This window comes from Orcinus orca, chromosome 14, assembly GCF_937001465.1.
Source record: "Orcinus orca chromosome 14, mOrcOrc1.1, whole genome shotgun sequence".
NCBI lineage: Eukaryota > Metazoa > Chordata > Mammalia > Artiodactyla > Delphinidae > Orcinus > Orcinus orca.
Window position 1 is genome coordinate 60,379,152 of NC_064572.1, and position 27,761 is coordinate 60,406,912.

At 54.4% G+C, this 27,761-nt stretch overlaps 1 protein-coding gene across 2 annotated transcripts; it reads right to left on the bottom strand.

The window, feature by feature from the left end:
- On the bottom strand, positions 1–27,761 carry RRP12 (ribosomal RNA processing 12 homolog). Of its 2 annotated transcripts, XM_004268400.4 has the most exons (34): positions 27,522–27,761; positions 26,747–26,979; positions 25,137–25,220; positions 23,954–24,030; positions 23,340–23,445; positions 23,020–23,136; positions 21,804–21,942; positions 21,588–21,715; positions 20,535–20,633; positions 19,805–19,896; positions 19,131–19,242; positions 18,824–18,921; positions 17,494–17,608; positions 16,342–16,484; positions 16,003–16,124; positions 14,989–15,053; positions 14,739–14,901; positions 14,155–14,309; positions 13,821–13,888; positions 13,168–13,261; positions 12,154–12,312; positions 11,938–12,018; positions 11,615–11,720; positions 11,283–11,390; positions 10,608–10,765; positions 9,501–9,592; positions 9,168–9,326; positions 8,878–9,050; positions 8,515–8,643; positions 5,386–5,435; positions 3,081–3,150; positions 1,536–1,603; positions 1,142–1,224; positions 1–520 (listed from the first exon to the last, which is right to left on the bottom strand). In XM_004268400.4, the coding sequence occupies exons 1-34, from the start codon at positions 27,658–27,660 to the stop codon at positions 418–420; spliced, it is 3,888 nt and encodes a 1,295-aa protein (XP_004268448.2). In that variant the 5' UTR covers positions 27,661–27,761; the 3' UTR covers positions 1–417. The 2 variants fall into 2 exon arrangements, with proteins under 2 accessions (XP_004268448.2, XP_049553404.1); XM_049697447.1 differs by lacking the exons at positions 26,747–26,979; positions 27,522–27,761 and having other exon boundaries at positions 23,954–24,071.

A 27,761-nucleotide genomic window follows, 5' to 3' on the forward strand; every position in this document is an offset into this window, starting at 1 on the left:
TTTCTAGGTACAACACATAGTGTTGCATCTTTATTCTACGTCTGATCATAGCAAATCTCACAAAGCCAGACTGCAGCCAGGCAGAGTGCCACATGGCGACAGGCAGCCAGAGGAAAGGAAGACCATCTCTTCTGTTGCAAACACTCTGGACGGAAAGCACAGCCTTCTTGCTAGCCTACCCAGAGGCACTGAGGCCACATTCCCATCTCCAGGCCCCAGGGACATCTCTAAAGAAGGACTCCCATTTGGAGCTTCCAAAATCCAGGGCACCTCCGGGAACCAGTCCTGGTTCCAACAAGTCATTCTGAGTCCAGGCTCTCCCACTGACTGCTGCATCTGGACCTGGCGTCATGGCAGCTTGAGGGCTAAAAAGGGGCCTCAGGCTGGACCACAGAGCAGCCCAGGGGGTCCCGGGGCTCAGGACCGTTGATCCTTTCTGCGGAGCTTGTGTCCCACCTGGGAGCCCCGCTGGGCAGCTCTCACCAGGCCTTTGAACTGTCCCTGCAGCTTCACCTTCTTCCTGCAGGGACAAGGATCAGAAGGGTCACGTCTCGTCGAGAAAAGGCAGCCCCCCTTCCCATAACATCAAAGGGTGGTGTCCCCACCCCAGCACCAGCAGGAACAGGGGAGAAGGGGCGCTGCCAGGTGGTGGGTGGCACGTGATCCGTGCAGACCACACCCATCATGTTTAAAAGGGCAGTTCAAGTCAAGGATACTTGAAGGTGCATGCGAAAAAGTAAGAATAAAAAACCGGGACCCCTGGTGGCGCAGTGGTTAGAATCCGCCTGCCAATGCAGGGGACACGGGTTCGAGCCCTGGACCGGGAAGATCCCACATGCTGCAGAGCAACTAAGCCCGTGCGCCACAACTACTGAGCCTACGCTCCAGAGCCCATGAGCCACAACTACTGAAGCCCATGCGCCTAGAGCCCATGCTCCGCAACAAGAGAAGCCCGCGCACTGCAATGAAAAGTAGCCCCCGCTCACCACACTAGAGAAAGCCCATGCACAGCAACAAAAGACCCAACGCAGCCAAAAATAAATAAATAAAATTAATTAATAAAAAACCAGAAGAGACTTGAGCAATCGAGTGGAGAGTGTAACGAGCACAGCCCTCACCCCCGACCCTGCACACGCCGTACCTGCGGTTGAGCTTGGTTTTACTGAGGGGGATGTAGGCGTAGGGGTCGAGCCGACCTTTCTTCTTCATGTCACCCTTTGCTTTCTGCTCACCGAGAGAAACAGAGTCAGCCAGGAGGGTGGGCTTCTCTTTCCACCCTTGCCCCTGACCTGACAGGCTGAATCCTCCCTTCCCTTCATTCTCTGCCTCAGGTGGTGCCAAAGAGCTTCTGCAGCCCTGGACAGCCATCCAACAAGGCCTGGACTTCAGGTGCTAACAAAACCTTTGTGTACCCCTCAGTGTGGCCTCAGGCTGGCTCCACAAAGGTGCCTCCCCAGGGCAGTGATGGTCACAGCTGCCCCGCACTTCCCCAGAGACTCTGCCAGGAGAGTCCTTGCCCCACCGGCAGCTCTTACCTTGGCCTTGTATTCGGCCCCGGGGGTAGCCTTCTTGGCCACAGGGCGATGGATGCCAGAGCCTCCCGCTAGAGGGGGAACACAGAGGCCATGAGTCAGGCAAGGCCAGGGCAATCGGGCAGCCTTCTCCCCGGAGAGCTGCTGGGGAGATGAGTCACAGCCAGGACCGAATGGTTGTCCCCTACCAACAAAGGACAAAGACCTTCCTCGAGAAGGGACTGTCCAGCAACTTGACAATTAGACCACTGAGCTCCTCAGACTGACCTGAATCCAGAGACCTACCAGTGACCTCTGGAAACACATATATCCTCGACTAACATAAATTACCTCACCCTCTCCAAACTAAATCTGCTCCATTTGTTCTGGGGAAAAGAACATAGGCTTTGAAGCCAGACAGACTGGGGTTCAACTCCCAGCTCTAACCGCAGGCAAGGCTCTTAACTTTCTGGAGCCTCTTAAGCTCATCTGTAAAATGAGGCACTAAGGCTTCACACCAAAACTGTGAGTTAGAAAGGCAGCTCTTATCCCATCGTACAGACGTGAAAACTGCGGCTTTGAGAGATCGAAGTGCTTCCAAGGCCAGTGTTATTTCCAGCCCGGACTTCCACACAGTCATGGATGGAATCACACAGTGCCGACTAGGGAGGGCTCTCTTAGATGACCCAGATGAATCTCCTTTAAAGGTGAGAAACTAGAAGGTCAGAGAGGCAGCGTGACCAGGCCAAGGTCACACAGCTAAGAGCAGCTGGCCAAGCAGTCCTGAACCCAGGCCTCCTGCTGCATCGTGTGGTACCACTGCTTCTGCACCACACCATCTCAGAGCAGAGGACGTGAGCTGGGCCCTGGCCTGGGGGGCCACAGAACGAGAAGGAGCCCTGAGGCACTCCAGCTGGGTGAGGATGCTGTGGGGCTCTGACAGCATACCTGCTACTGGCATCAGGGACCTCCCGCAGGAGCCCCTGGACCTCCAGATGCAGAGCAAGAGCTCTGCTTCGAGGGCCTGGGGGCAGGGGCCCTGCGGGGGCTGCCTTGGGGGAAAGGAGGCAAAGGTGAGGCAACAGAGGCTTCTCCTGGCTTTGGGCAGCCACCTTGGTACCTCTAGCAGCTACTCTGGGGAAAGGAACAGCCTGGGAGCCCAGAAACAACTGTACAGGGGAACTCCCTGGGCAGCCCTCCCAACTGCCACCCTCAACATAGGTCAAATCTGGCCTGACTCAAAGCCAGAAAAGAGAGGCAGACATCTCCCAGGAGAAGGGTGGGCTGCAAAAGTCTCAGGAAAGCCTGGGTGGGTGGGGAAGAGATGGGGCTCAGGGGCTCTCCAGAAGGGCTGGGGGCTCTGTGCACAGATCTCCTAACCCCCAGGCTCTCCCTCACCCACAGACCCCCTTGGTCCCCAGCCCAGTCTTATGGGACATATCAGCCAATCTTTGCTGGTGCCAACTGAGTACAACCAGGCCATGCAACCTCTTGGCCCTGCCTGCAACACACCCTGCCTAGTGCAGGTGACAGGGAACCTGCTGCAAGAGAGGAGAGAGGAAGCCTCACCTTGGTACTGAGGGGGCATCTCCAGCTCCTCACTGTCAGCCTCTTTGTGCTTGAGCTTCTGGTGCTTCTTCTAGAAAGAGGTAACAAGCAAAGTTCATAAACAAGAGGACACGATGATACTCACTAATGGGAGCCGCAAAAGGAATCGTAACCTGCGTTAATAGAAAAGGTTCTCTGCCAAGCACTCGATCCCCCGTACAGATGAGGACACAAAAGCTCAGAAAGGGCAAGTAACCAGGCAAGGCCACACTGCTCGGCAGCAGAGGCGCGGCTTCCAGCCCAGGTCCTCACTGCAGAGCTCATGTCGGCTGCTCCACTGCTAGGCCTCTCCATGCTGAACTCCCCCAACAGGGCTACAGCTGCCCGTCTGGGCACCTTGACCTCAGTTTAGCCCAGCCTTCCTAACGGGGATGAGGTCCTCAGCCTCTCTGGGGAGAACAGCTTTAACGGTACTTCGTCTCACATGACCTCCACTGCACCCTCCCCATTAGTCAGACTCACTGATCTCTGACTAAGTGCAGGCCCTGGGGATACAGGGGACAAGACCCATTTCCTGTGCTCCCGGGGCCCTCAGGCAGGTGGGAGACCCCTGCTCAAGTCAGTCATTACAGTCGCTCAACAATGCTACCGTCTCCGGAGTTGTATGCACGAGGCAAATGCTACCCGCCAGGCACCGTGCTGGGAGCTCCAAGAGGGAGAGGTGGGCCTGACAGCAGCCCAGCCCACCAGGAGATCTGAGCCCGGAAACTGACAACCAGGCAAGGCGGAGGGCCGTTGTGTGGGGAGACCTGAGCTCGCAGGGCTGGCTGCCCCACAGTGTCTCTCCCACACTGCCCGGGAAGCCTGTTCCAACTACAGATTCCTGAGGCTAAAGCTCCCCAGGGACCCAAGGCACCTGAGGGGCATTCACTGGCTTAGGGGCCAGATAGAAGAGAAGGTGCGCCAGGTAAAGGGAAGGAGGCTGCAGCACACACAAGTGTGTCTGGGGAACCAGGACATCCAGTTTTGTTAGTTGAGACCCAGCAGAAGGGGCTCCTCGTGGAGAAACAGAAACGGGCTGGAAATGTGGTTTTGGCCGCATCATGGAGGTGACGGCTCAGTTTGTTCTTGGTTCAGCTGGCACCTGGCAACAGTTCTGCCCACTGGCAACTGCAGCTGTCAGTTGCACCCTGGCATTTTATGCTCCCACGACTGAGGGCAGAGGAGTGAGACTAAGCAACTGTTATGCAAAAAAGCCCCCAGGGAGGGCTTCCCTGGTGGCGCAGTGGTTGAGAGCCCGCCTGCCGATGCAGAGGACACGGGTTCGTGCCCCGGTCTGGGAAGATCCCACATGCCGCGGAGCGGCTGGGCCCGTGAGCCATGGCCACTGAGCCTGCGTGTCCGGAGCCTGTGCTCCGCAACGGGAGAGGCCACAACAGTGAGAGGCCCGCGTACCAAAAAAAAAAAAAAGCCCCCAGGGATCCCAATGGCAGGTGATGGATGCCATGAGCCAACCAGGAGCGTGGCCACCCTGGGACCCTCTCGGTGCCGTGAGACAAGGTGCCCCAGCCCTGCTCTGCTGACCTGGGGGCCATCCTTCCACAGCCGCCGTCAGTTCCCCTGGCCAGGAACAAGGGTAGGCTGCAGAGGGACTGCAAAGCCCCCTGTGAGGATGTGCTCAAGGAATCTGGCAGGCTTCAGCCAGAAAAAGATTTCCAGGAAAGATGTGATAATGATGATGATGGTGACAACGATGAACAGCCACCACTTCCTTAGTGTGACTAAGTGCCACACATTTTACATATAAGCTGGGATTTGAGTTCAGTCTGGGGCCGGAGACATGCACTTTTAACAACCCCTGTGGCCTCGGGCAGGCTGTGGATGATAGAGAGTCCCTACCTCTTGGGAGGATTAGTGAGGTGACACATGGGGCCCTCGGCACTCCTCAGTGGTGGGTGCCCCTCCCCCAAGTGGAGCCGGCCCCTGGCAACATGCAGGCCGGCTGTTGCCCCTGCTGCCTGCACAGCACATGCCCTCGGTGGAGAGACAAGGGACCGTCTCTTTCTTCCTTCAGCTGGACAATACAGCCAACACCGAAGGAGGCACTGGGTGCTTCAGAGGGAGCCAAGCTCTCTCCACACCCCACAGAGGGGTCAGCCGTGACATTGCATGCCCTGGGCTGCCTGCCGTGTGCCACCCCGAGGCTCCACTGAGCAGTGAGGAAGCAGGGCAAGTGAGTGTGTGGGAGCGGGGAGACGGCGAGAAGCTGTGAGGCCCAAGGTTTAGGTCTAAGGGCCCCGGCCCTCCAGCAGCAGGAATTACTTACACTCCTGATGCCCACGTCTTCCATCAGGTCAGCCATCTCTTCATCCTCCCCTGGAGCCAATAAGAAGAGAGACCTGTGAACACTCAAGGAGCACCCCTGTCCTCCCAAAGCCCACACAAATTTCAACCTGCCTCCTCCCGGCTCATCAGGGTGCAAGGGCTGCCAACTCCAGCCCCAGAAGACCTATCCTGTGGAAGATAAGACCCCTAGATGCTGCCCCTTCCTCCTTCCCATCCTGGGCCCCACGGACGACAGCCCCTCAAGGAAGCAGTGACCTGACTTCTAAAGTGAATACAGCTTTTGTTGAGACTCTAAGAAAGCCCCAGGTTTCCTGGGGAGCCAGGCATTCCCGCAGCCCCACATACACTCCACTTTGCTGGGAAGACTGCCCTATTCCCCTACTTAAAAACCTTTCCCTGCATCTGTGCTAGGCATTGTGTGGCGATATAAAGAAGTATGAACCAACAGAAAGCATAGGCAACAAAAGGTAGATAAACAAAAGATAGATTAGAGTCCATTAAAAATGTTAAACTTGTGTATGTCAAAGGACACACCAACAGGATGAAAACGCAGCCTACAGCATAGGAGAAAGTATTCGCAAATCATACGTCTGATAAAAAGTTAATATCCAGAATAAATAAAGAACTCCTATAACTCAACAACAAAAAGAAACCACCTGAGATGCAAGAGGGAGGGGATATGGCGACATATGTATACGTATTGCTGATTCACTTTGTTATATAGCAGATGCTAACACAACAATGTAAAGCAATTATACTCCAATAAAGATGTTAAAAAAAAAAAACCAATTCAAAAATGGGCAAAGGACTTGAGTAGACATTTCTCCAAAAAGATAGACAACAAACATGAAAACACACTAAACATCACTAATCATTAGGGAAATGCAAACAAAACTACCATGAAATACCACTTTACACACATTAGGATGGCTACAATCAATGAAACAGAAAACAGCAAGGGTTGGAGAGGGTGTGGAGCAACTGAAACCCTTCTGTCCTGCTGGTGGGAATGTAAAATAGTGTAGCCACCATGGAAAACAGTAGGGCAGTTCCTCAAAAAATTAAAGACAGAACTACCATATGATCCAGCAATTGCACTTCTGGGCGTATACCCAAACGAACTAAAAGCAGGATCTTGAAGACGTATTTGTATATTTATCTTCATAGCAGCACTATTCACAATAGTCAAAAAGTGGAAGAAAAAAAACCAAAAAAAAATGGAAGCAACCCAAATGTCCACTGATGGATGATGGACAAACAAAATGTGGTCTAGATATACAACAGAATAAGGCAAGCCTTAAAAAGGAAGGAAATTCTGACACAAGCTACAACACGGATAAACCCTGAGAACATTATGCTAAGTGAAATAAACCAGACACAAAAGCACAAATACTGAATGATTCCACTTACATGAAGAACCTCGACTCATATTCAAATTCACATTCATACAGACAGAAAGCAGAATGGTGGCTGTCAGGGGCTGGAGGAGGGGGAAATGGGGAGTTGCTGTTTAATGCGTACAGAGTTTCAGTTTTGCAAGATGAAGAGCTCTGGTGATAGGCGGTACAACAATGTGAATGTACTTCACGCTGGTGAACCATACACTTAAAAATGGTTAAGATAGTAAATTACATGTTACGCATATTTTACCATTTTTTTAAAAAAGCTACCAGTATATTTAAAAAAAAAAAAGAACTTTGAAACTGATCAGCTGGAGGGAAGACAAACTGAAGTGAAGTCAATCAACAACCAAACGTCATAAGAAGCGTGTGACTAAGTACGGAAGCCTGGCAGTCCCTGGGCTTGTCGGGAGTTCTGAGGGAACACGGCTGAAGCCAAGGGCCCATGCAAAGGTCACAAAGAAGGACTTGCACTGGATCTGAAAGAGTGGAGAGGGGCTGGGAAGGTGGGGGGCAGGGGGCGGGGGGCGGGTGGGCATTTTTAGCGTCAGGGTTCCATGCGCAAGAAGGGAGCAAGGAGGGCCTCCCTGGTGGTGCAGTGGTTGAGAGTCCGCCTGCCGATGCAGGGGACATGGGTTCGTGCCCGGGTCCGGGAGGATCCCACGTGCCGCGGAGCGGCTGGGCCCATAAGCCATGGCCGCTGAGCCTGCGCGTCCAGAGCTTGTGCTCCGCAAGGGGAGAGGCCACAACGGTGAGAGGCCCGCGTACAGCAAAAAAAAAAAAAAAAAAAAAAGAAGGGAGCAAGGAGACGGGATACACTGAGGGTGAGAAGGGGACAATGACGAGGCCAGATCTGGAAACAGTGTCACCACATTTATCCCCAGCACCTCTATATGCTGTTCAGGTCACCATTTCATCTTCATTACAACCCTCTGAAGTAGGTATTGGTATTACACCCGCTTTGGAGTGAGGAAACTGAGGCACAGAGAGGTTAAATGACTGTCCACAGTCACAAAACCAGTAAGTCGGGTTGCAGGGGCAGCAGTGACAGCACTGGTTGAGTGGCTGCGGTGAGCAGGTGGTGAGAACCAAAATAAAGAGGAAGACATAAAATTTAGAAGACCCAGGCTTTTGTGATCTTACGTGATATGTACAGAGATACGTGAATACAGAGATAAATGCAGAGGGAACAGGAAAGACGAAATGGGACTTGGAGATGTTACACCTGAGCAGCCCCTGGACAACAGGAGACAATGACTCGGGAGAGTCTGGCTCTGTTCACCAATAAATGAGCTTCCAGGCCTCAGCCAAGTTTACGCTTGGAATAAAAAAACACAAACATTTTCAAAAAGGAGGAGGACAAGCAAATAACCAGAACAGAACAGAATACAATAGAAGAGAGATTAACAGTGTATCACAGATGGTAAGAGGAAGTACTACTGCCTTTTGAAAGTTTTGTTTGAATTATGGAAGTACTGTATAAATGGCTGGGTTACACCATAAAAAGATTTCTCAATGTGGTCAAAAGAGTTTGAGAAACAAAAAATTTGAGAAAGTTGCCCGCGATACAAGCTCCTTATATCTGTTTTTACCTATGTTTCCCCCCAGAATGGTCGCTGAGTGAACAAATAAATGAGTGGATGAATGAGCAAATGAGAGCAGCCCTGGCCCAGGCCAGCTGCAGCTCCTGAATGGGCAGGTGGCCCCACCTTTAGCGCCTTCCTCTTCCTCCATCTTGGCGTCGCCATCCTCCTCCTCACGGATGATCAGCCGGCCGTCGGCGCTCACCTTGAAGCCGTGGTCCTTCTTCTTGCCCCGACCTGGCCCAGGCTGGGTGGCTGGCGGGGCAGAGTCGGGAGGTGAGGAGGTGGAAGGCCCGTCCTAGCCCGCTCACACCCTCATCAGAACCGACGAGCCTGGGTCTGTGACTTGGATGAGTGCCCGCGGCACTGTGATGTGCATGTGTGGGAGGCCAGGGTGCCCGCAGGCCTCCCCAGAGGCCACTCCACTTCTAAAGCTGGCCCAGGGCAAGCCTGTCCCCTGTGCCCACGGGCCAGCCGCTTCTTACTCACCCAGGACTCGCTGGGCCACCTTGGGGTCCAAGAAGTTGAGGGGCTCGTCCCCGCCACCCTCCTTCAGCCACGCGCGGCCCCTCTGGCGGGCCAGCCTCTGCTGCTCCTTGCCCCGACTCCTCTCCTCCTCTTCGTCCTCCTCGTCCTCCGAGTCAGCCAAAATCTCCTCGATGCTAAGGACAGACAAGCCCCAGTCAGGCGCTCCAGGAGAGGGAGGGCAGCTGGGCACGGCCTGGGCAGGCTTCGGGCCAGGGGAGACCCGGCCCCCAGCGTCCCGCCACGGGTCTCACCTGTCGCCTTTGCCCCGGAAGGGCTCCTCCTCCTCCACCTCCTCTTCCGCTGCGGCCTGGCTCAGGGCCCGCTGTTTCCTGGCCCGGGCCTCTGCTTTCCGGATGTTCACCAGGACTTTCTGGTACTCCTCTGGTAGGAGCTTCCTCACCAGCTCGAACCTGAGGCCGTAGAGACGGGCCGGTGAGGTGCCCGGGCCAGAGAGCGCTATCCAGAGCGAGGTGTCCAGCCAGAGCCCTTCCAGCCCCCCAGCCTGGCCCCTTCTCGGCAGCGGTTCTGGTGGGACTGGAAACCCCTCGACCCCTCCCCTACTCCCTCCCAGTCAGGGCACAGACCCGAACTTGCGGATGAACTTGGTGAACAGGTTCCGAAGCTTCATGCGGAAGTGCCGCCGCATGTCGTCCGAGAGCTTCCCGATGGCTCCCATCTGCGGGGCAGAGCAGCGGGGCTTCAGGGGGAAGATGCGCCCCCTCACCCTGTCTGCCCCCCACACCATGGGTTTCTCCTGGTTCCACGAGTCCCTCCTACTGCCCTGCATGAATCTCTGGCTGGACCGCACTCCAGCCTTCGTGAGAAACACGTGGCCAGCAGGTATCATCTGCAGTGTCCCTCAGTGAGGCTGGTGGTGCAGGGCCCCCTCGATCCTTTGAAGGCTTGTATAAACCCTAGTCACTCCAGGACAGGTCACCACTCAGGCCGTCCTCCCCATCGCTGGCCCCAGTTAGGCGGCAGGGTTTGGCAGGCAGGGGCAGGCATCCTGACTCTCATCTGCCCCTTCTCGCTTTGACCCAACCCAAGGCCAGATGCAAAGATGACAGGCAAGAGGGACCTAGAGCCCTGATGCGATTCAACCCAGCTGGAAGTGGGAAACTGAGGTGGCGGGTGCAGTGGACGGAGGGCTCACAGGACAGTCCCAGCTTGCTGCACGCCTTATGCCCAGCAGGAGGGGGCCAGGGACCCAATACCAGAGGGCTCTTCAGGCCCTTCTGCAGCCCAGCAGGGGCATCTAGAGAAGCCTTCTCAAACCCAGAAGGTCACAGTGCAAGAGGGAAAATAAAAAGGGAGGGTTGGGTCCCTTCCGAGGGACAGCCCAGAGTCGCAGTTCTGTTCCCAGGACTGTTCTCACTAGCACTGTGACCTGGGAAAATCTCTGGCCTCAGTTTGCTATCCGTAAAACAAGGGGTGGCCCTACCCACCGCCCCCTGCCCTGCAGAGCCCCTGCTGCTGTGGAGGGGCTGCGGGGGGTGACAAGTGGCAGCCTGGGTGCTGTGCCCTTTACCTCCACCACTGGTCTCTTCCAGGGCTCCTGCATTACCTTCTGCTGCACAAGACAGCGTGTAGCCAGAAAAGTGTTTGAAGCTGGCTGGCCTCAAGGCTCACTGGGTCTCTGCCGGCAGCTCGCGGGCCACTATGCCACTGGCCGAGGGGAAGGGGACACTCACCACCAGTTGCACGTGCTTGGCCAGGTGTGCCATGTCCATGACGACCATTGACACCTTGATGAAGCCCAGTGCTGATCTGACCACGTCGCGGGTACGGGAGGCCAGGAGCAGGCACACATTCTCCAGCAGCTGCTCCATCGTGCTGGCCCCCATCAAACCTGTGGTGGCCAGAGGGCCACTGTCAGAGACATCTGGAACCCCACCCAGACCTAAGACCCCTGCCGCGTCACAAGAGTGGGAGCTGACACCTGGGGGACACTTCCAAGTGCCTGGCACGTGTCTAGTCACTTTCTGCCAGCATCTCCTCTAGTCCTTCAGACACCCTGTGAACAGGTGCTGGTTTTCTCCTCCATTTTAGAGATGAGAGAGTAAGGTTCCAGGAGGTTCCTAAGTTTGTTCAAGGTGTCACATGGCTGGTAAGAGGCAGAACCGGGACGAAAATCTAGGCGTGGGACCTAACCTCCTCCGACCCACTCTGAAAGCGGGATGCGGGCAGCTGTGGGATGAGGAAAGCCGAGCTGGGCAGGAGAGGAGGCGGGAGGCGGTCAGGCCTGGTTCCAGCTCTTCGTCCTCCCTCCCAGGACCTTTCCCTGTTTCGGTAGCCACCCTGTCCTGACCTCCTGGGCATTTTCCTACCCCGAGGGCTTCCCAGGCCTTCAAGGAAATAGCGTTTACCTTTAAACTCGAAAAGGAGGTGGGTCAGGGCCAGGATACTGCAGCTGACCATGGTCACAGCGCCCACGAGACCGGGGTAGATCAGGACGAGGTAGCGCTGCAGGGCCTCTGGGAGGGCAGAGAGCAGGAGCTGCCCAGGGCAGAGCCCACCGTGTGCGCTGCATCGTGGGCCCAACCGGAAGGGGGGCTCCCACCAGAGAGGAGCAGCCCGCCCAGGGCCACTGCCCGGCAGCTCCCTCTATCTTTTCTCTCTGATGGGTGAGTGCAGGGTGCCTCCTCACCCAGGCCGGGAGCACAGCGCCCACCCCAGCCCCATGCCACCCGGGCCTCACCTGCTGGGTCTGGGCCAAACCGAAGGAAGGCGTGGCCCATCTCCACCAGCAGCGCAAAAGCATTCTTCCGAGCTCCCACCGACACCTCCTTGGTGCAGAGGATCACCTGCCCAGACAGCCCCGTTAGCACGGGCTCCCCAAGCCGGCCACCCCAGGGTTGGCAGTCTGAGGCAGAGCGGACGGGTAAGGGCACTCACGCTCCCAGACAGTGAATCCAGCCCACCCCCACTCCCACTACTGCCCTCCCCGATCCTGGTAGGCCTTCAGGAGCCCCATTCCAAGGAACCCCAAATCACAACACACTCCCCTCCCGCACCCCGCACCTCCGGGACGAGGGCGCTGATGAACTCCTCGTGCTCGGCGGAGAGCTTCCTCACGATATGTATGAGGCACTTCAAACGGGGCTGCGGGACAGGGGGACAACAGTCAGGACCCTCAGTGCCACCTCTGCCCCTGAAGTCGCTAAGCGTCTCCACGCTGGTCCTCTCCTGGTGTTGCTCGTCCCCCCTAGGGCAGAGCGGGGCCCCTGGAGTCCGCACCCTCTTGGCGGGCGAGGAGGTGCTCCGTAGCGAGTCCAGAAGGGTCTTCTTCAGGTCGTCCAGGTGGCTCTGCACGAAGCGGGCGCCAGGGCCCTGGGGGCTGGCGCACACCTCCTCCAGCACGCGGTAGGCCTTCTTCTGTACCCCATGGGCCTTGCTCTGGGAGGGTGTATGGTAGACAGGGGTGGGTGAGAGAGGGGGCTGGGGAGCCCCCCACCCTCACCCGGTCCAATAACATGCACAGAGCAGCCACGTGAGCTGTGACTGGCCCTGGGGGGGGACTCAGAGAAGCTGGCCCTGCCCTCTGGAGCTCGTGACATCCAATGGGAGGGCAGGGAGAACACAGGTTAGTGAGAGGCTGATTCTGGGCCAGGCAGGGGACGCTGAGGGGAGTGAAGCCTACCCAGCCCTCCATCCCTTCCGCTCCCCGCCGGGACACCTCTCCCAAGGTTAGGTGACTCTGCCCTGGACTTGTGTGTCTGCCTGCACGTTCCACCAGAGCACTTCTCACGCTGTTGGGTAACTGCTTATTATACTGTTGCAGTGGTGACAGTTTTCAGAAGGTCACGCAGGCCTGACTTTTGCCTGGTGGTTAGCCACAGCATGCAGGGGTTAGCCACAGCAGGCAGGGGACCCAGCACGTGCAAAGGCACAAAGGGGCTGTTATATCTGGAACCCTTAAAAGCAGCCTAATGAGGCCGGAGTGGCAGGTTTGCTCAGAGGGGGATGAGGCTGGGTAGGATGAAGATCAGGCCAGGCGGTGATGGGCCTAGTGAGTGAGTCAGGCCTCGGCTCTACAAGAGGCATCTTAGCAGGTGAGGCCCAAGCATGGCCGTGCATTTCTGTCACTCTGGCACCTACATGATAGAGTACAGGGCTAGACAGATACAAAGGGCAGCCATGCCATGAGAAAGCAGATTAAAACCCGATCCTGGGCAGCAGCAAGGCATGGAGACAGGGCCCACGCACCCCCCCAGGTGTGGGCGTGTGGGGCTCCCGGCCTCCACGGCTCACCTCTAGGTAGGGCCGGATGGTGGAGTACAGCTTGCTGATGGCGGCTTCATCAGCGTGGGGAGCCAAGGCCACGACCAGGTCCAGGACGGACAATCTGCTCAGGGACAGGAGACCAAGGAGGAGCTTAGTGGAGGCTGGGGAAGCGTATGCACTATCAGTGTCCTCGTGTCTACTGGGTACGGGGGAGGTGGGAAAGGTCAGGGTGAGGAGGACAAGGGGCCTCGAAGGAGCCCATGAACAATAATCACTGCCTGTAACCTAACTCAGCACTCGTAAGGTACCAGCACTGTTCCCGGCGCTTTACATGTCTTAACCCCTTCAATCCTCACAGCAACTCTATTGCAGGCATTATCATCATGCCCATTTTACAGATGAAGGCACAGAGCAGAGGAGATAAATAACTCAACCAAGGTCACAGCTTGTAAGGGGCAGAGCTGGGATTTGAATCCGGGCAGCGTGTCTCCAGGGTCCTCACACTTCCCTAGCAGACTACAATGGTGCTCCAGGATGGAGGAACTGGTCAGGCCTCAGGGTAGAGCTGGGACATTCAATATCTCAAGACTTTCCTAAATAATTCCAGACAGATACACAGAGCTTCTGCTAGACATACTCTCTAGTTCCCTGGGCTGCCCCAGCTCAAGTGGGGCACTTACCTGGTGAAGTCAGAGCTAGCAGGGTCCAGCACCTTCTCACTGGCTTTTTCCAGGAAACCATTCACCAACTGGCAGCCCAAAGGGATAAGGAGGGAGTTGTTCAAGAGAAAATACACAGCAGCAGCAGGTCACAGATTTGCACCCTCGTCTCTTCCCCCTCCTCTCCTCCCTTTTGAGAAGGCTCGAACCCAGCCTACTGCTGGCATATGGCCCCCTGTTCTTCTGGGGGCAGAGGGCCAAGTGAGCCATGGTGGGTAGGGTCTTGACCTTTCCAACACCCCAACCCAACACTCACCCACCGGAGACTGTTCCTCCCCGTCCTCTACCAGGTCACCTGAGGCTCAGTAATGGTGAGGTAAGTTTTGATGGTTTCCAGCACGGCCCGGCGAGGGGCTGGGGTGTCTCCAGCCGCAACGGGCTGCCCGTACAGGTTGAACAGGATCGGCAGAAAGTTCTTCGCAAAGCGGCTCACTTCAGCACGGTCGGCCTCTGGCAGGAGGACCAAAGTTTGCACAAAAGGGCCAGGAGATGACCCTGCCTCAAAGGCCACTGTGGTTGCAGCCCAGAGGCATTCTTTTGGGGGACCTGTGACAGGGTCATGGGTTTGGGGCTTTTCTGGGACAGGAGAGGCTGAAGCCAGAGCACAGAGGACGAGGGGCCACCACAGTCTATGGGGCCAGCCAAGTGCTAGCCCCACGTAAAGGCTGGACAACTCCCAGCAGCTGTCAGTACACTGAGAGTAAAGAAAGAGAAGGGGCCGTTTTCAGCATCCTACTAACTCCTCGGGTCCCCAGTGGACACTCAGGTCCTTGAAAAGGATTAGCGGTGGCTCAAGCAATGAGCTGGACAGGCAGGGTCAGGGGACTCGCACCATCACAGCCATCTTCCACCAGCCCCGACCCCAGAGCCCACACGTACCCGCCTCACAGCCCTTGGTGATGAGGGTGCGCAGGGCCTGGCACACAGTGACCCTCAGGTCTGGGCGCTCGCTGATGGCCGTGCCCAGCGTCCGTGCCAGCCCTTTGAAGGCGGTGGCCACATCCGTGGGCCTCGTGCAGAACCCAGGCAGGAGGGTCCAGATCTGGGGAGGGAGGGGATGATAGAGGAGAGTGACGACCAGCAACCTGTGCCCACCTGTCCTCCTCACACCCACCAGCTGACCCCTTACCTGCCACTGGAGCATGTCGTAGATCTTGGATTCCACTGTGCTGCCTGCCTGGGCCAGGTCCATTGCTAGAGTGACACAGGACACAGTGTGACCCTGGGCACACTCCTGACTGACAGGCCTCATGTTTACCCAAACCAAAAGCCCAATGATGAGGACAGGAATATGGGCGATTCCCCTGCTCCACAGACGAAACATAACACTTATTATTAAACAAACACTCGTTTGTTCTAAAAAAATGGAAAGACCTATGTAAAACAGAAAGCGACATCTCCCCACAATCTCCCCCGCCAATCTTCCTCCCCATTTCTGACCTTCTTATATTTCTCCAAGCACGTGCACACTTTTAAAGACGTAAAAAGGATTGTCTTATAAATATATTGTTCTGAAACCTGGTTTTACTTGAGAATAAAGCTGGTAACATTTATCAAGCAGTTTCGACATGGCAGCCTGTGTAATGTGCACTTACGTGATTATTGCATTTAATCCTCACACCATCGCAATTATCGCCCTCATTTTACAGATGATGAGCAGACCCAGGGGAGTTGAATAAACTTGCCCGAAGTCACCAAACGGTGGAGCGGCTGAGCTGAGCTTTCAATCTAATCTACTCAGCTCACCATGGACTACACACGTCCATTCCCCTGTCAGTCTCTTTCCTTCTGTACAGTGAGCACTCTGTGTCCCACGGTGGGGCTTTATTATGACTGACTTCATTGGAGCCCCACTGAGGGATGTGTGGGCTGTGTCGGGATTTTTACTTGGAACACCTTTGTATATATAAATCGGTGTGTACTTGTCTAATTATTCCTCTGGTGGGAGAAAAGGCCCCTGTCTGCCTGCCTCAGGGCAGGGGTGCCTGGCCATGCCTCGGACCCCGCTGATGACGGCGCTCAAGCGCTGGCTGACCACCTGCTCGGCCCAGGGAGGCTGCCGAACGTCCTAAGGCTGGGGCGCTGGACCAGGAGCCCTTCCCGACCCTTCCAGTGAGGCTCCAGGACTGTGGTGGGCCCGTACCTTTCCTCTTCAGGGTGGTAGCCAGAGGCAGGAAGTAAGCGGTAAAGAAACCAAGTCGAGTTTCCCGGACGTGGTCTCGGATGACGGGCAGCAGCCAGCTCCGAGGGAAATCCAGAGTCTCTCTGGGAGGAGGAGGGGGAGGCGCGGTGAGGAAGGGGTGACGGCCTGGAGCTGTCCCCCCATGGAGCCGAGGAACAGGACAGGTCCTGCTCTGGCCGCCCCCACTGACCCACACGGCACGTGGAGACGTCAGCCGAGGGTGTGGACACCCTCCCAGCGGAGAACAAGCCACGTGCCTCTACTGGGGCTGGAATGGAAGCCAAGCAGGGCTGCACTTACTCAGAGCCATCAATTTCCAAAGGCACAGCCTCTAAAACCACCTCGGGGCCCATGCTGGCCACGGCAGCGCCCACTGCGCGGTCCAGAGCTGCCATGTGGGGGGAGTAGGGAGAGAGGCGCAGGTCACACAGGGACTGGAGGCACTGGAGCAAAGAGACGCGGGTCAGACATTAAGACGGGCCTGCAGCACAGGCACCCGTGGCTGAGGCTGGGCCAAAGTCTCCAAGAGGATGAGGTCGGGGGTGTGGGGTCAGGTTATGCTCTCGCCAGAGGTCACAGACCATTAACCAAATTCAACTCCTGGATGTGTTTGAGCCTTCCTCAATGCCCCAGGATTTAAAAAGAAATTCTGTATTTGTTAGTAAAGTGTAAAAATCAGGAGATTTCATATACAAATGTAGATATCCGGTTTATCTTGAAAACCGGGAAGGTATGGGAAACGCAGACCCACAATACAATTAGTATAAATTAGCAGGCACTGCGGAGCAGCTGCCCCTCGAGACCAGAGCTGCCCCCTCTGGTTCACTACAGCCCCTCAGAGCCCCTCTGCGAGCCTCATTCCTTGAGAACCTCTCACAGGAGCCAGGTGTTGCCAACCTAATCTAGTGGGGCCCGGGCCAGGCCTCTCAAGGAAGGCCCTACCCTTGCGGAAGGCCCCACGAGGCCGTGAGCTGCTCCGCCTGCTGGTGAGGGGTCTGTGCCCTGTCCTCAGGCTCCCACCTGCTCCTGGAGCTGGGGAGGATCTCCGGGTGATCCCTGAGCCTTAAATGGTTTACTCTGGGCTTTGGTAACCTCCCTGGGACCTAAGGCTGCTTAAAGTACTATGCTCACCTGTTACAGAAAATTTAGAGAATTAAAAATTAAAAGATAATAGATAGGGGTGAGGGAGAATCACGCTGGTTCCCTGTGAGTTTCAAAACCATCAACTCCAGCTAAGACTAGTGAGAAGGCATTAGGCGGTGGGGGGAGGGGTGGTTTTAGCCCTCTTCTCGTTCCTCCCACGTTGGCCCAGTCGCCTTCCTGGGGACACAGTACTGGGCACCTGCAGTGGACCCTGGCAGTGGGGGAGTAAAGCGCAGAGGTAACGGAGACACGTGCCCCTCTAGCAGCCCCAGCCACCTCCTGCCCCGGCCCAGCCGCTGCCCCAGTCACCTTCCTCATCACGGGATGGGCCTGTCTCCCACACGCCTCAAAGAAGACACACAGCAGCTGCAGCACGGAGCTCCATGATGCGTGGAATCTGTATGTCAGGCCCTCCTCCACTGCCCTGCCAAGGGAGTGGGCAGTCAGGGCCGTGGAAGTCCATGGCCGGCACCAGGAACTACAGACCACGGCGAGGGTGAGGCCCCAGGAAAGGCCAAGGGGGAGAGCTAGTGTTTACCAAGTACCCCCTGTGCTAAGAGTTTCATTTATATAATCCTCACACTTCAAAAAACAGCTGTGAGCTAGGTTATTTGTTCCATCCTCAGATGGGGAAACTGAGGCTCAGAGGGACTAAGTAGCCCAGCAGTGTCACTCTTCTAGTGGCCAAACTGGGCCGCCAAAGCCCGTGTTGTCACTGTCCCATGCTTTCTCGGTCTGACCAGAGGTGGGAAGATGGGGTAGGTACAGGTGGACTGGGCAGAGGGAGCAAAGCCACAGCAGTGGGGAAGCCCGGCCGGCTGCTAGCCCCTTCCGGCCCAGGCACGCTGTGGTCAGCTCATCTCTTGAAGTCGAGCCCCAGAGGCTCTAGGCAAGAATGGCCAACAGGGGTTAGTGTGGGGAAAGGGGTGAGCTGGGGGTGGAGCAGCTCTATTCCTCAGTTTTCCAGAAACTTCATTCCAGGTGTATCCAGAAGAAACAGGCCTATGTCCTCATAAGGAACAGAACCCAAAGCATCACACCTTGGAGCTGAGCAGACAGACCCAGAGGAAACACCAAAGATCCTAGCCTCTTGGTGCTCTGAAGCTCCTCACTGGCGGCTGGAAGGGCCTGGGTGGTTGGAGGCTGGTCTGTGAATGGCTTCTCTTGTAGGCATGGAGGGCAGCACAGCACATGAGTAGAGTAGATTCTGCGGTCAGGCTGCCACTTACTAGTTGAGTGACCTCAGCTTTCCCAGTCTGTAAAATGGGGTCAGCACCTATCTCCTAGAACTGTAAGGAATACCAGTAATTTCTGGTATTTATTGGAACTTAACTACGCACCAGGTACTGTTCTGAGAACTTTACATATATGACCTCATTCAATCCGCACCTCCATTAGACTGATGTGGACCCTGAGGTGTTGAGAGGTGGAGGAACTAGCCCCAGATGACGGGCCCCCAAGTCCACACTCATGAGCATGACACTATGGCACATGGAGTGTGGCCAGTGCTCAAACCGACAGCAGCTGCTCTGGCAGTGTGCGCAAGGCCCACCACAGTGACAAGAGGAGTACCTGTCATCACGAGGAACTTTCTACAGGCACACCTTATTCCCTCCTCACGCAGAGGCTGTGTTCTCACCTGAACATCTTGGCGACATACTGGGCAGGGCCTGAGGCCGAGGAGGTCACGGAGCCGATGTCAGCCATGTGGGGAGCGACACACTCCTTCAGGATCTCCTGCAAAAAGAGGCCACAGCTGTTTGGGCCCAAAACAGCCCCCCAGTGCCACTCAGCCTACCCAGGTGACTGCTTCCTGAAGCTTCTAGGAAGCTCACCCCCACCCTGAGAACTTCCTCCCCAGGACACAGCTGGAGGCCTGGGGTGAGCTCTGGGAGCTCTAAGGCTCTCTGCTTCCCTCGCTAAAGCTGGGCTGGGGGCTGAGGTACCTGAAGGCACTGGGTGGCAGCTGTCACCACCTGCGAGTGGGGGGAGAGGAGGCAGGTTGTCGCAGTTCCAAACAAGCGAGGGAGGTGGCCCAGTCCCAGGTCCCGATGCAGCCTGTCAACACAAAAGGCTTCTGTGGGGTCTGGCCGCTGAGCCTGCGCGTCCGGAGCCTGTGCTCCGCAACAGGAGAGGCCACAACAGTGAGAGGCCCGTGTAAAAAGAGTGACTGTTATGACAGAGACACAAAACAGAAACTGGGTTCGCAGGACTGAGGATCCCAGAGGAGGGGACCATTAACCCAGGTGGGGAGTAGGGTGGAGCCGCAGAAAGGGGATGATATCCTCTGAGAAGTAAACCAGCTGCACAGCCGGCGGGGGTGACAGGAGTCAGGATGGCACTCGGGCCCCACCTCTTGGTGGGGAAGGTGCTCTCGGCCGCCTTGCTGCTCAGCTCCTCGGAGCTCTGGCAGGAAAGGCAGCAGCCCTGGCTAACACAAGCTGTGCTACCTGGCCCCGCCTTCACGAACACAAGAGCTGGTCTGCACACACTCGGGCAGAACCGCACCCCCCCAGAAAGCCGCACCCCCTCCAGCTTCCGGCTCATGTCCCTCCCATCTGTACCGCAGTGCAGGGGGCCTGGCTGGAGGCCAAGGGACCGCCCTCCACCGCATCCCTACCTAACCAGGTTGATGTGGGCTTTCTCCATGACCTTCAGCCAGGCCAGCAGGGGTTGTAAGTCATTCTCGCTGGGAATGTAGTCGTACAAGGCCTAGGGGCGGGACAGGGAATAAGCAGGTGACTGAGCAAGTGTGTTCAGCAGCAGCCCAATGACACGACCCCTTCCCATCCCTAGGCAACAGCCGTCCCCGTGACTATCCTGTCCCAGGGCCTGCACACGGGGCCCCCTGCACTCACAGCCCCGTTGGCCTTCCTTTCCCTGCTCAATGAAGCCCTTCCGCTTCTGCTTCTATGGGAAAAAAGTCTCGAGGAGCAGTCAAGAATAACTTGGGTCACACAACCCTTTGTGAACCTGACAAAAGCCAGAACCCTTCTCCGGAAAAATGTAAGTGAGCATATACACACATTTTGCAATTTGGGGGGGCTTTGTGCCCCCTTCCCCAAATCCACCCAGAGATCCCTAACACTGAGAACCTTTGTTCAAGGTACCTGTTAATACCATGAGACCATGCTGAATGGTATTTTAGGTTAACTACCACAAAGTCAAGAGTCAGGGCCCCCAGCTCCCGTGGACACTGATGTGGCTTTGGTGGCCAGTCTCCTGGCTGCCCGTCTACCTGACTCCTACACAGGGGCGGCCCAACCCGGCCCATCCAACCTCGCTCTGCAGACAAGTAACAGGGCCGCCGCCCAGCACAGCCATGTCCCCGTCCCCCCATCAGGCCTCACCGTGATGATCTGGGCGTTGAGCTCTGCTGGCAGGGTACCCGGGCTTGGCTTGGCATGGAAGAGGCTGTGAAAGGCCTGCATGGCACAGGCTGTCACCAGCTGGAGAGGACACGGAGGCTTAGTGGGGAACCCACCACAAAGCCCACGGTGGCCCTGCGCTCCTCAATATCCCACTCCAGCCGGTGGGCTTGCGGGGACTTGGGCCCCCTGAACCTCAAACATGCCTCCTACACCTGACACTCAGAGGACTGCTGCTTCAGTAAGTCCTGGCAGCCACCAGGAAAAAAATGATTTAAACAAGAACAATGGAGAAATGTGAACAAAGTGTTTTTTTAACATAATGGGCTAAAAAAGCAGGCTACAAATCGTTGACATACTATAATTATAGCTGTATTTTCACGTTTTTATGTGTTTGCTTACCTAAAAAGAAAATGTCTGAAAGGATACACGGCAAATTGTCTGTGTACTATTTATCTTAGGAAATGAGACTTGGAGGAAAAAAGAGACTTCTATTTTTTTACTTTATATACTTCAGAATGTTTTTTTTTCCTTTTAAACAATGATCATGTTATTTATATAATGAATGCTTTAAAATACGTATGTGAACAAACAGTATAAGAGAATACATAGAGAGTAACAGAATTGTGCTAGCATATCAAATGCAAGGGATCGTTTTTATGTATCTTTAAAGTTGTCATACTGACGTTATTAAGTATGCCAAAAAAAAAAAAAAGAGAGACAGAGAGAAATAACCGTGTCTGTGGCTGGGGTAGAGCTCAAGGTAGGGGGAGGACTGATGCTTTACCAGCCCCGCCATGGTTCCACCCTCTCCCTCACCTCATCTCCCAACAGAAGATGCCCAGTCTATCTGACACCGGGGATGAGATGTTGTCCCTGGGTGTAGCTAAGAGCAGCGCAGGGGCCGGGAGACCCTGGCCCCTGCTTTTGGCCTGAACAGTGAGTTTCCTGAGTGCCAGCACCACGGGCCTGGGGTCTGAAGCTCTGCCCTCCCTCCTCCTCGGCGCGTCCGCACGCGCCGGGGCCCGAGCTTACCACGTGGCTCAAAGTCATGACCCGGAGGAGAGTCTCACTGCAGCTCTTCACCAGGCTGTCCGGGAAGCAGGGCAGCAGGTCCTTCAGCAGGGTCAGCATGTGCAGCGTGGTGGTGGCCTCCTTGGAGCCTGGTTGACAGAGGGCAGCTGAGACTCCAGCCCACTCTCTGCAGCAGGCCCTGCCTCCCGCCGCCCACTCTCAACTGCGCTTCCCCACCTCCAGACTTCTCGATCTCCTGGATGCAGAACTTGGCAGTGGACATGGCAGCAGGGTGATGGGCAGGGGCCTTTTCACCAAACATGAATTCACTACCCTTGAGGACGGAGCACACTCCATGCTGGGCAGCCTTCCGGATCTGAGGGGCAAGGAAGGGGGACAGGGCCGGGTCGTGTTCAACCAGCAGTGTGTGTGGTTCTCATGACCACCAGTAGTGAGCATTGATCGCACACCTCCTACAGGGCCAAGGACACGCCTGGGGCTGCGTGTGTGTGGACTCCTGGGCTGCCGAGTAAGACAGACCTCGCTTTCCATTCCTGCTCTTCTGCTAACTCACCAACTGGCCTTGAGCAAACCAGACCACTTAATCTCTGAGCTTCAGTGTCTCACCTTTACAACACGGATTCCTTCATTCATGCAATCGTCCAGCAATATGCAGTGTCCACCAGTTCAGCAGTGAACCAACAACTCATTGGGAGGTAGGAAATAAAGAAATGTACACCAGAAGGTAAAAGGACTTTGCAGACAATAAAACAGGGGCTGTTACTTTTTATACGGCGATCAGGAAAGTGTCACTTCAGTGACATGACGTTTCAGCAGAGACCTGAAGCAAGTGAGGGAACCACTGGAGGGATACACAGGGAAGGAGGCATGAGCCTGCCTGGGATCAGAGCACTTAACACAGGGAGTGACTCTTACGACTGTTACACGTTCCCGGCCCTAAATTTCAGGAGGAAGCAGAGTGGCCAAGCACAACTTACTGGGCACCTACTACAAGCCAGGACCTGCAGCAGGCCTGTGGGGAGCACCAGAGTGTCACCGTGACCTTACAGCCAAGTTGTTATTATCATCCCTATTTTACAGCTTGGAAACCAAGACTCAGAGAGGTTAAGTAACTTGCCCAAGGTCACAGCACAACCAGTGAGTCCAGTATTCAACTCAGGTGTGTGTGACTCAAAGCCCCCCTCCAGCCCACTCTCCTGCCACTGTAACTAAACACGTCACTGACCAATGAGGCAGCAGAGACTCAAATGGGCCTGACTGTGACCCTCCCTCCTGTAGGAGGAGCTAGCAGATAGGGCTTCAGGCAGGAGGAGAACCTCTGGACAAGAGCCCAGCGCTCAGGGCGACCTCCCCAGTCCACTCAGCAGGCCAGGCCCAGCCCGGTTACTAGAGTGGCTGCCCCCTCCCACGTCCTGGTGCCCCACGGCCTCACCTTGGGCTTGGGGTGCACAGTGAAGCTCAGCAGCCCATGGTACACCTGCAGGGTCACGGGGTAGCTCCAGGCCTCCAGGTCCTGCTTCCGCAGAAGGGTGGCCAGGCAGGAGAGGACCTTCAGAGGAGAGGCAGTCTCTCAGCTCCACCTGCTTCACCCAGGTGGGAAAGAGCCCGGCTTCTCACCAACTCCAGGAAATGCCAAAGGGCTTTCTGAGGGTCCACAGAGTGCCTATACCCCTCCCAAGGAGTGTCCAAGCTGTAGTCAAATCAGATGGGCTCTGGAAGACGGCAGGGGGACACCGAGACCCAAACACTGACCCATCGGAGGGCAGAGGTGGAGCCACTGCTGGCCTGGGCTGACATGATATCCATGAAGGCTTTGGAGGTATCAGAGAACTTCTTAATGAGCACAGGGCTGGGCACGCTACAGGGAGAGAAGAAAGAAGGTCAGAAGACTAGAGGGGCCTCTGAGAGCAGCTGGTCTGGAGGAGAAGCTGGACAGAGCGGGGCAGCGCTGGCCCAGTCACTCCGCGAGCCCACCCTTTCTGACACCCAGTTCAGTGCGTTTCCATGGCACCTGAGCTCCCTGCCTGCCCCACCTTCTCCACAACCCGCTCACCACTACCCACCAGATGGGCCCTTATAAACTCCCCCAAGCCCTCTCCCCACCTGCCCCCTGGCTGCAGATGCCCAGACATCGTGGCTCAACACTCCACCCTGTCCCTCCTGCCCCACTCGCTGCACAGGGCTGCCCCTGCCCAGGCCCCAGCACTCACACTCTGTCCTGTAACATCCCAGGCCACCCCGGAGGCTGAGCCAGTAGAATGCCACCTGATACTTAGCATCTTTTTGTTCCTTTTAATAATTCCCTGGTCCTCTTCCTCCCTTCCACCCCCACTCCCTTCTTCCCCCTATAAGGAGCCAGGACTCACCGCTTCAGGACGAGGTTCAGCAGGTAAGCAACAGCGGCCAGAGACTCCGTGGACTCCACCGCTTCCATTGTTGTCATCTGAGGCCAGACCATGGGGTGTGAATGGGAAATGTGTCACGCTGGGCAAATGGGGTATGCGGGCACCATGTGCCCAGCAGGTCGGTTATGACCAAGAACGCTGGTGTCAGAGGTTCAAATCCCAGCTCCACCACTGTGACTTTGGACTAGCAACTTAACTTTTCCGTGACTCAGTTTCCTCATTTGTAAAATAGGGATCATAAGTTGTTGTGAGGTTTAATTGAATTAATATATATCAGACATTTAGAACACTGCCTGCCACATTATGAAAACCATATAGTGCTATCTGCTTCATTAGTCTAGAGCAGAGGTTAGGAAGCTTTTTCTGTGAAGAGCCAGATAATAAATACTTTAGACTTTGCAGCCACATATGGTCTCTGCTGCGTATTCTTCTTTGTGTATTTTAACTATCTTGTAAAAATGTAAAAACCATTCCCAGTCCTAGGGCTATACAAAAACAGGCCACGAGTCAGATTATGCCCATGGGCTATATAGTTTGCTGGCCCCTGTTCCACAGCAGTGGTTCTCACACTTTTACACCCTTAAAAAGTATTGAGGATTTCCCCAAAGAGATTTGGTTTACAAAAGTTATACCTATTGATATTTATCATATTAAAAATTAAAACTGAGAATTTTTTAAAACACACAAATATGCAAGCACAATTCCATGAGCTGTCAAAATGTCATCAGACATCACGTAACTTCTGGAAAACTCCAGGGTACGGTCATCAGAGAATGGGAGTGAAAAAGGTAAATGATGGTTTAGCATTATTATGGAAATAATTTTGACTTAACCAACCCCCAAAACGGTCTTGGGAACCCCCAGACTATACTTTGAAAACAATTTTACTAGAGAATCCCCTGGGTGTAACTCAGTTTCATGGATTAGGAGAAAAAAATAAATAAGAGTAGTGGATTTTGTTTTACAAGAATAATGTAGCAAATCACACCAGGCTTACCAAGCCACCTGAGAATAACTGAAGCGCTTTCACCTGTTTAAGGTTGTCCTTCTCTACCCCCGCATGCAGGGGCCCCTGCCTTCTCCTTATAGCCTGAATAACATGCTACTCCGAAAGCCCGCCCACCTGCAAGTCACACCCACTCACCAGGGCAGCAAAGTACTCAGTCTCTGTCTCCTTCCCACCCTGGGAGCGTATCACCTCGGTGACAGCAGCCAAGACAGCACAGATCTGCACATGAGGGAGAAGGTACCTATGACATCTATTTCCGATCAAACCCCACCGCAGGGTAGCCTCTTCTCCTTCCTCCTTCACAAATTATTCTCCTGATAAAGCCCAGAGCAGACAAGATGAGCAGCAGCCAGAGCAGAGCCAGGGGAACATACACGGGGCCCAGCAACAGGAAAACTCACACATCTGCCCAAAACCCACCTCTGAGGCTCTACCCCTTATATATGGAAATACCTGCACAAATGTGTAAACACTCAAGCACAAGTGTTCACTGCCGCAACCAATTGGAACAATAAAGCAGCCATCAACAAGGGATTAATAATGTACTCATTGTATAATAATGACAAATTCAAACACTATGTAACTATTGAAAATAATGGTGAACAACTACATAGATTAACTCAGAAACACTGATCAGTGGCGAAAAAAGTTGTAGAATAGTATATATAAAATATAATGGCATTTCAGTAAACCTAAACAAAATGTGGGTAAAAAAGTCTACAACGGTAATTTGACAAGAGCCCACTGAGCACTTGAGATGTGGCTAGTGTGACTGAGGAACTGCATCTTAAAATTTGTAAATTATTTATATTTAAAAACAAATACTTTATCCAGTTATTGGGAAACAGATTTAGAACTACTTGGGTATATGAATCTACTTTTGCAACTGTAAGTTTTATGAACTTTAAATACAAATTAAGTATTGCCAATGAAGATTTAGCCTCCAAATGGAGGTGTCAGACTAGATTTTGAAGACTTAGTACGATAAAAGTAATGCAAAAACACCTCACTTTTAAAAATATTGATTATAAGTTGAAACAACAATATTTTGGGTATACCAGGTTAAATGAGATATATAAAATTAAGGTTAATTTCACTTGCATCTTTTTTACTTTTATTTAACATAGCTACTAGAAAATTTTAAATTATGTATGTGCCTCACATTACATCTCTTTTCGACAGCTTTGGTCTAGAAAAGTACTGTTACTGTTAACAGTAACTACCACAAAGGAGTTAAGCTGGGAGAACAACTTTCATATTTTATTCTACTCACCTCACTTTGTTATCATTTATAGTTTTGACATTTTTTCATTTAAACAATGAAAATATATGTATATATAATTTATAAACTAAAAAAGGTAAATAACATTTAGGTCTTGTTAGATAAAACATTTTTTAACCACTGTTATTCAGTATTAATTTACTCAACAAATGTTTCCTGAAAACATTCTATCAATATATAAAAAGGCCTGTGTTAAGTATAGTTGAAGAGATAAATGTTTGCAAAAAATGTTTTGGACATTTGAAAACTGTCAGGAAAATACCCTGAGGGACTTTACACTTGAGCCAGGAAGATGTTCTTAGAAAAAGCAGAAAGTGGAACCTGCCCTAGGAGGGGTAATAAGCAGCAGACACAAAGGGTAGGAGGGGTGACACATCATCCAGAGATTCCACCTGTTGTCACCGGACAGCAGTCAGCTGGCCTCCCCTCACTAGCCTCCGGCTGTCCTGAGAGTCCCCCCTACCTCCTTGTGGGCAGCCGAGCTGGACTCCCAGAAGCGCTGCACTTTGCTGAAGGTGACGTTTGTGCAGTCGGAGAGGCCGCTCAGGAAGGTGCCCGAAGACTTCTCGGTGAGAGCTGGTCCCACCTCTTCCTCTTCCATGGCAGTCTCAGGGGCTTCGCTTTTACCCAGACGCAGGGATCCTGACTGCAGCTCATTATGCAACTTTACCGCATCAACTGTCAAGTCGCTCTTTACTGAGAACCGGAGGCAAAGGGTAAGGCCCCCAATTCTTACCCGAACCTCCTTTTGGCTAAGAGAACAAGAGCTACCCCTAGGAAACAAACAGGCGGAGTCCAGGCCCCCAACCAGTGAGGCTAAATTCTGAACGCGGTCTGCCTCAGCAGTCCACTGTACACCTAGAACTTATCAGATTCAGAAAGGGAACCCTCCAGGTAAAAGTTTCGCCGGTGGGAGTCGGGTGGGGGCTGCAGTGAGGGGCCTGGGAAAGAGATGAGGGTGAAAGCGCTTTGTAAAGCGCCACCACGGTTAACTACAGACGTGAGTACTGACTGATACTCGTGGTACCCTAGCCAAGTCATCTCCCTCCTGTGGAGTCAGTTTCTGCATCTCTTAAATGGGAAGGGTGGACCTTTACAACAGGCTCCAGATCGGACATTTTAGGAGACGAAAGGTCCGATGCTTGGGCCCCACGGCCTGCAGAGAGGCTGAAATCCATTGAGACCCAGGCCCACCCAGAACACCGCCGCAGGCGGCGCTTGGGTCGCGACCCTGCTACCTGAGGGTCGGCTGAAGAAGCGGCTGCGGGCGGCCTGGCGGTGGCGGGAGATGGCCGGGTTGCTGTCGCTGCTGTGGCCTTTCTTCCAGCGTTTCAACTTGGCCGAGACCCCGGAGGGCAACTTCCCCGAACGACCCATGTCTACTAAGCCGGGGGTGAGTTTAAAGGACCGGGTTCCAAGGACCTAGAAGCACACGCAGGACCCACGTGGGTTCGCAGCCCGCTCCACTTCCTCTTCCT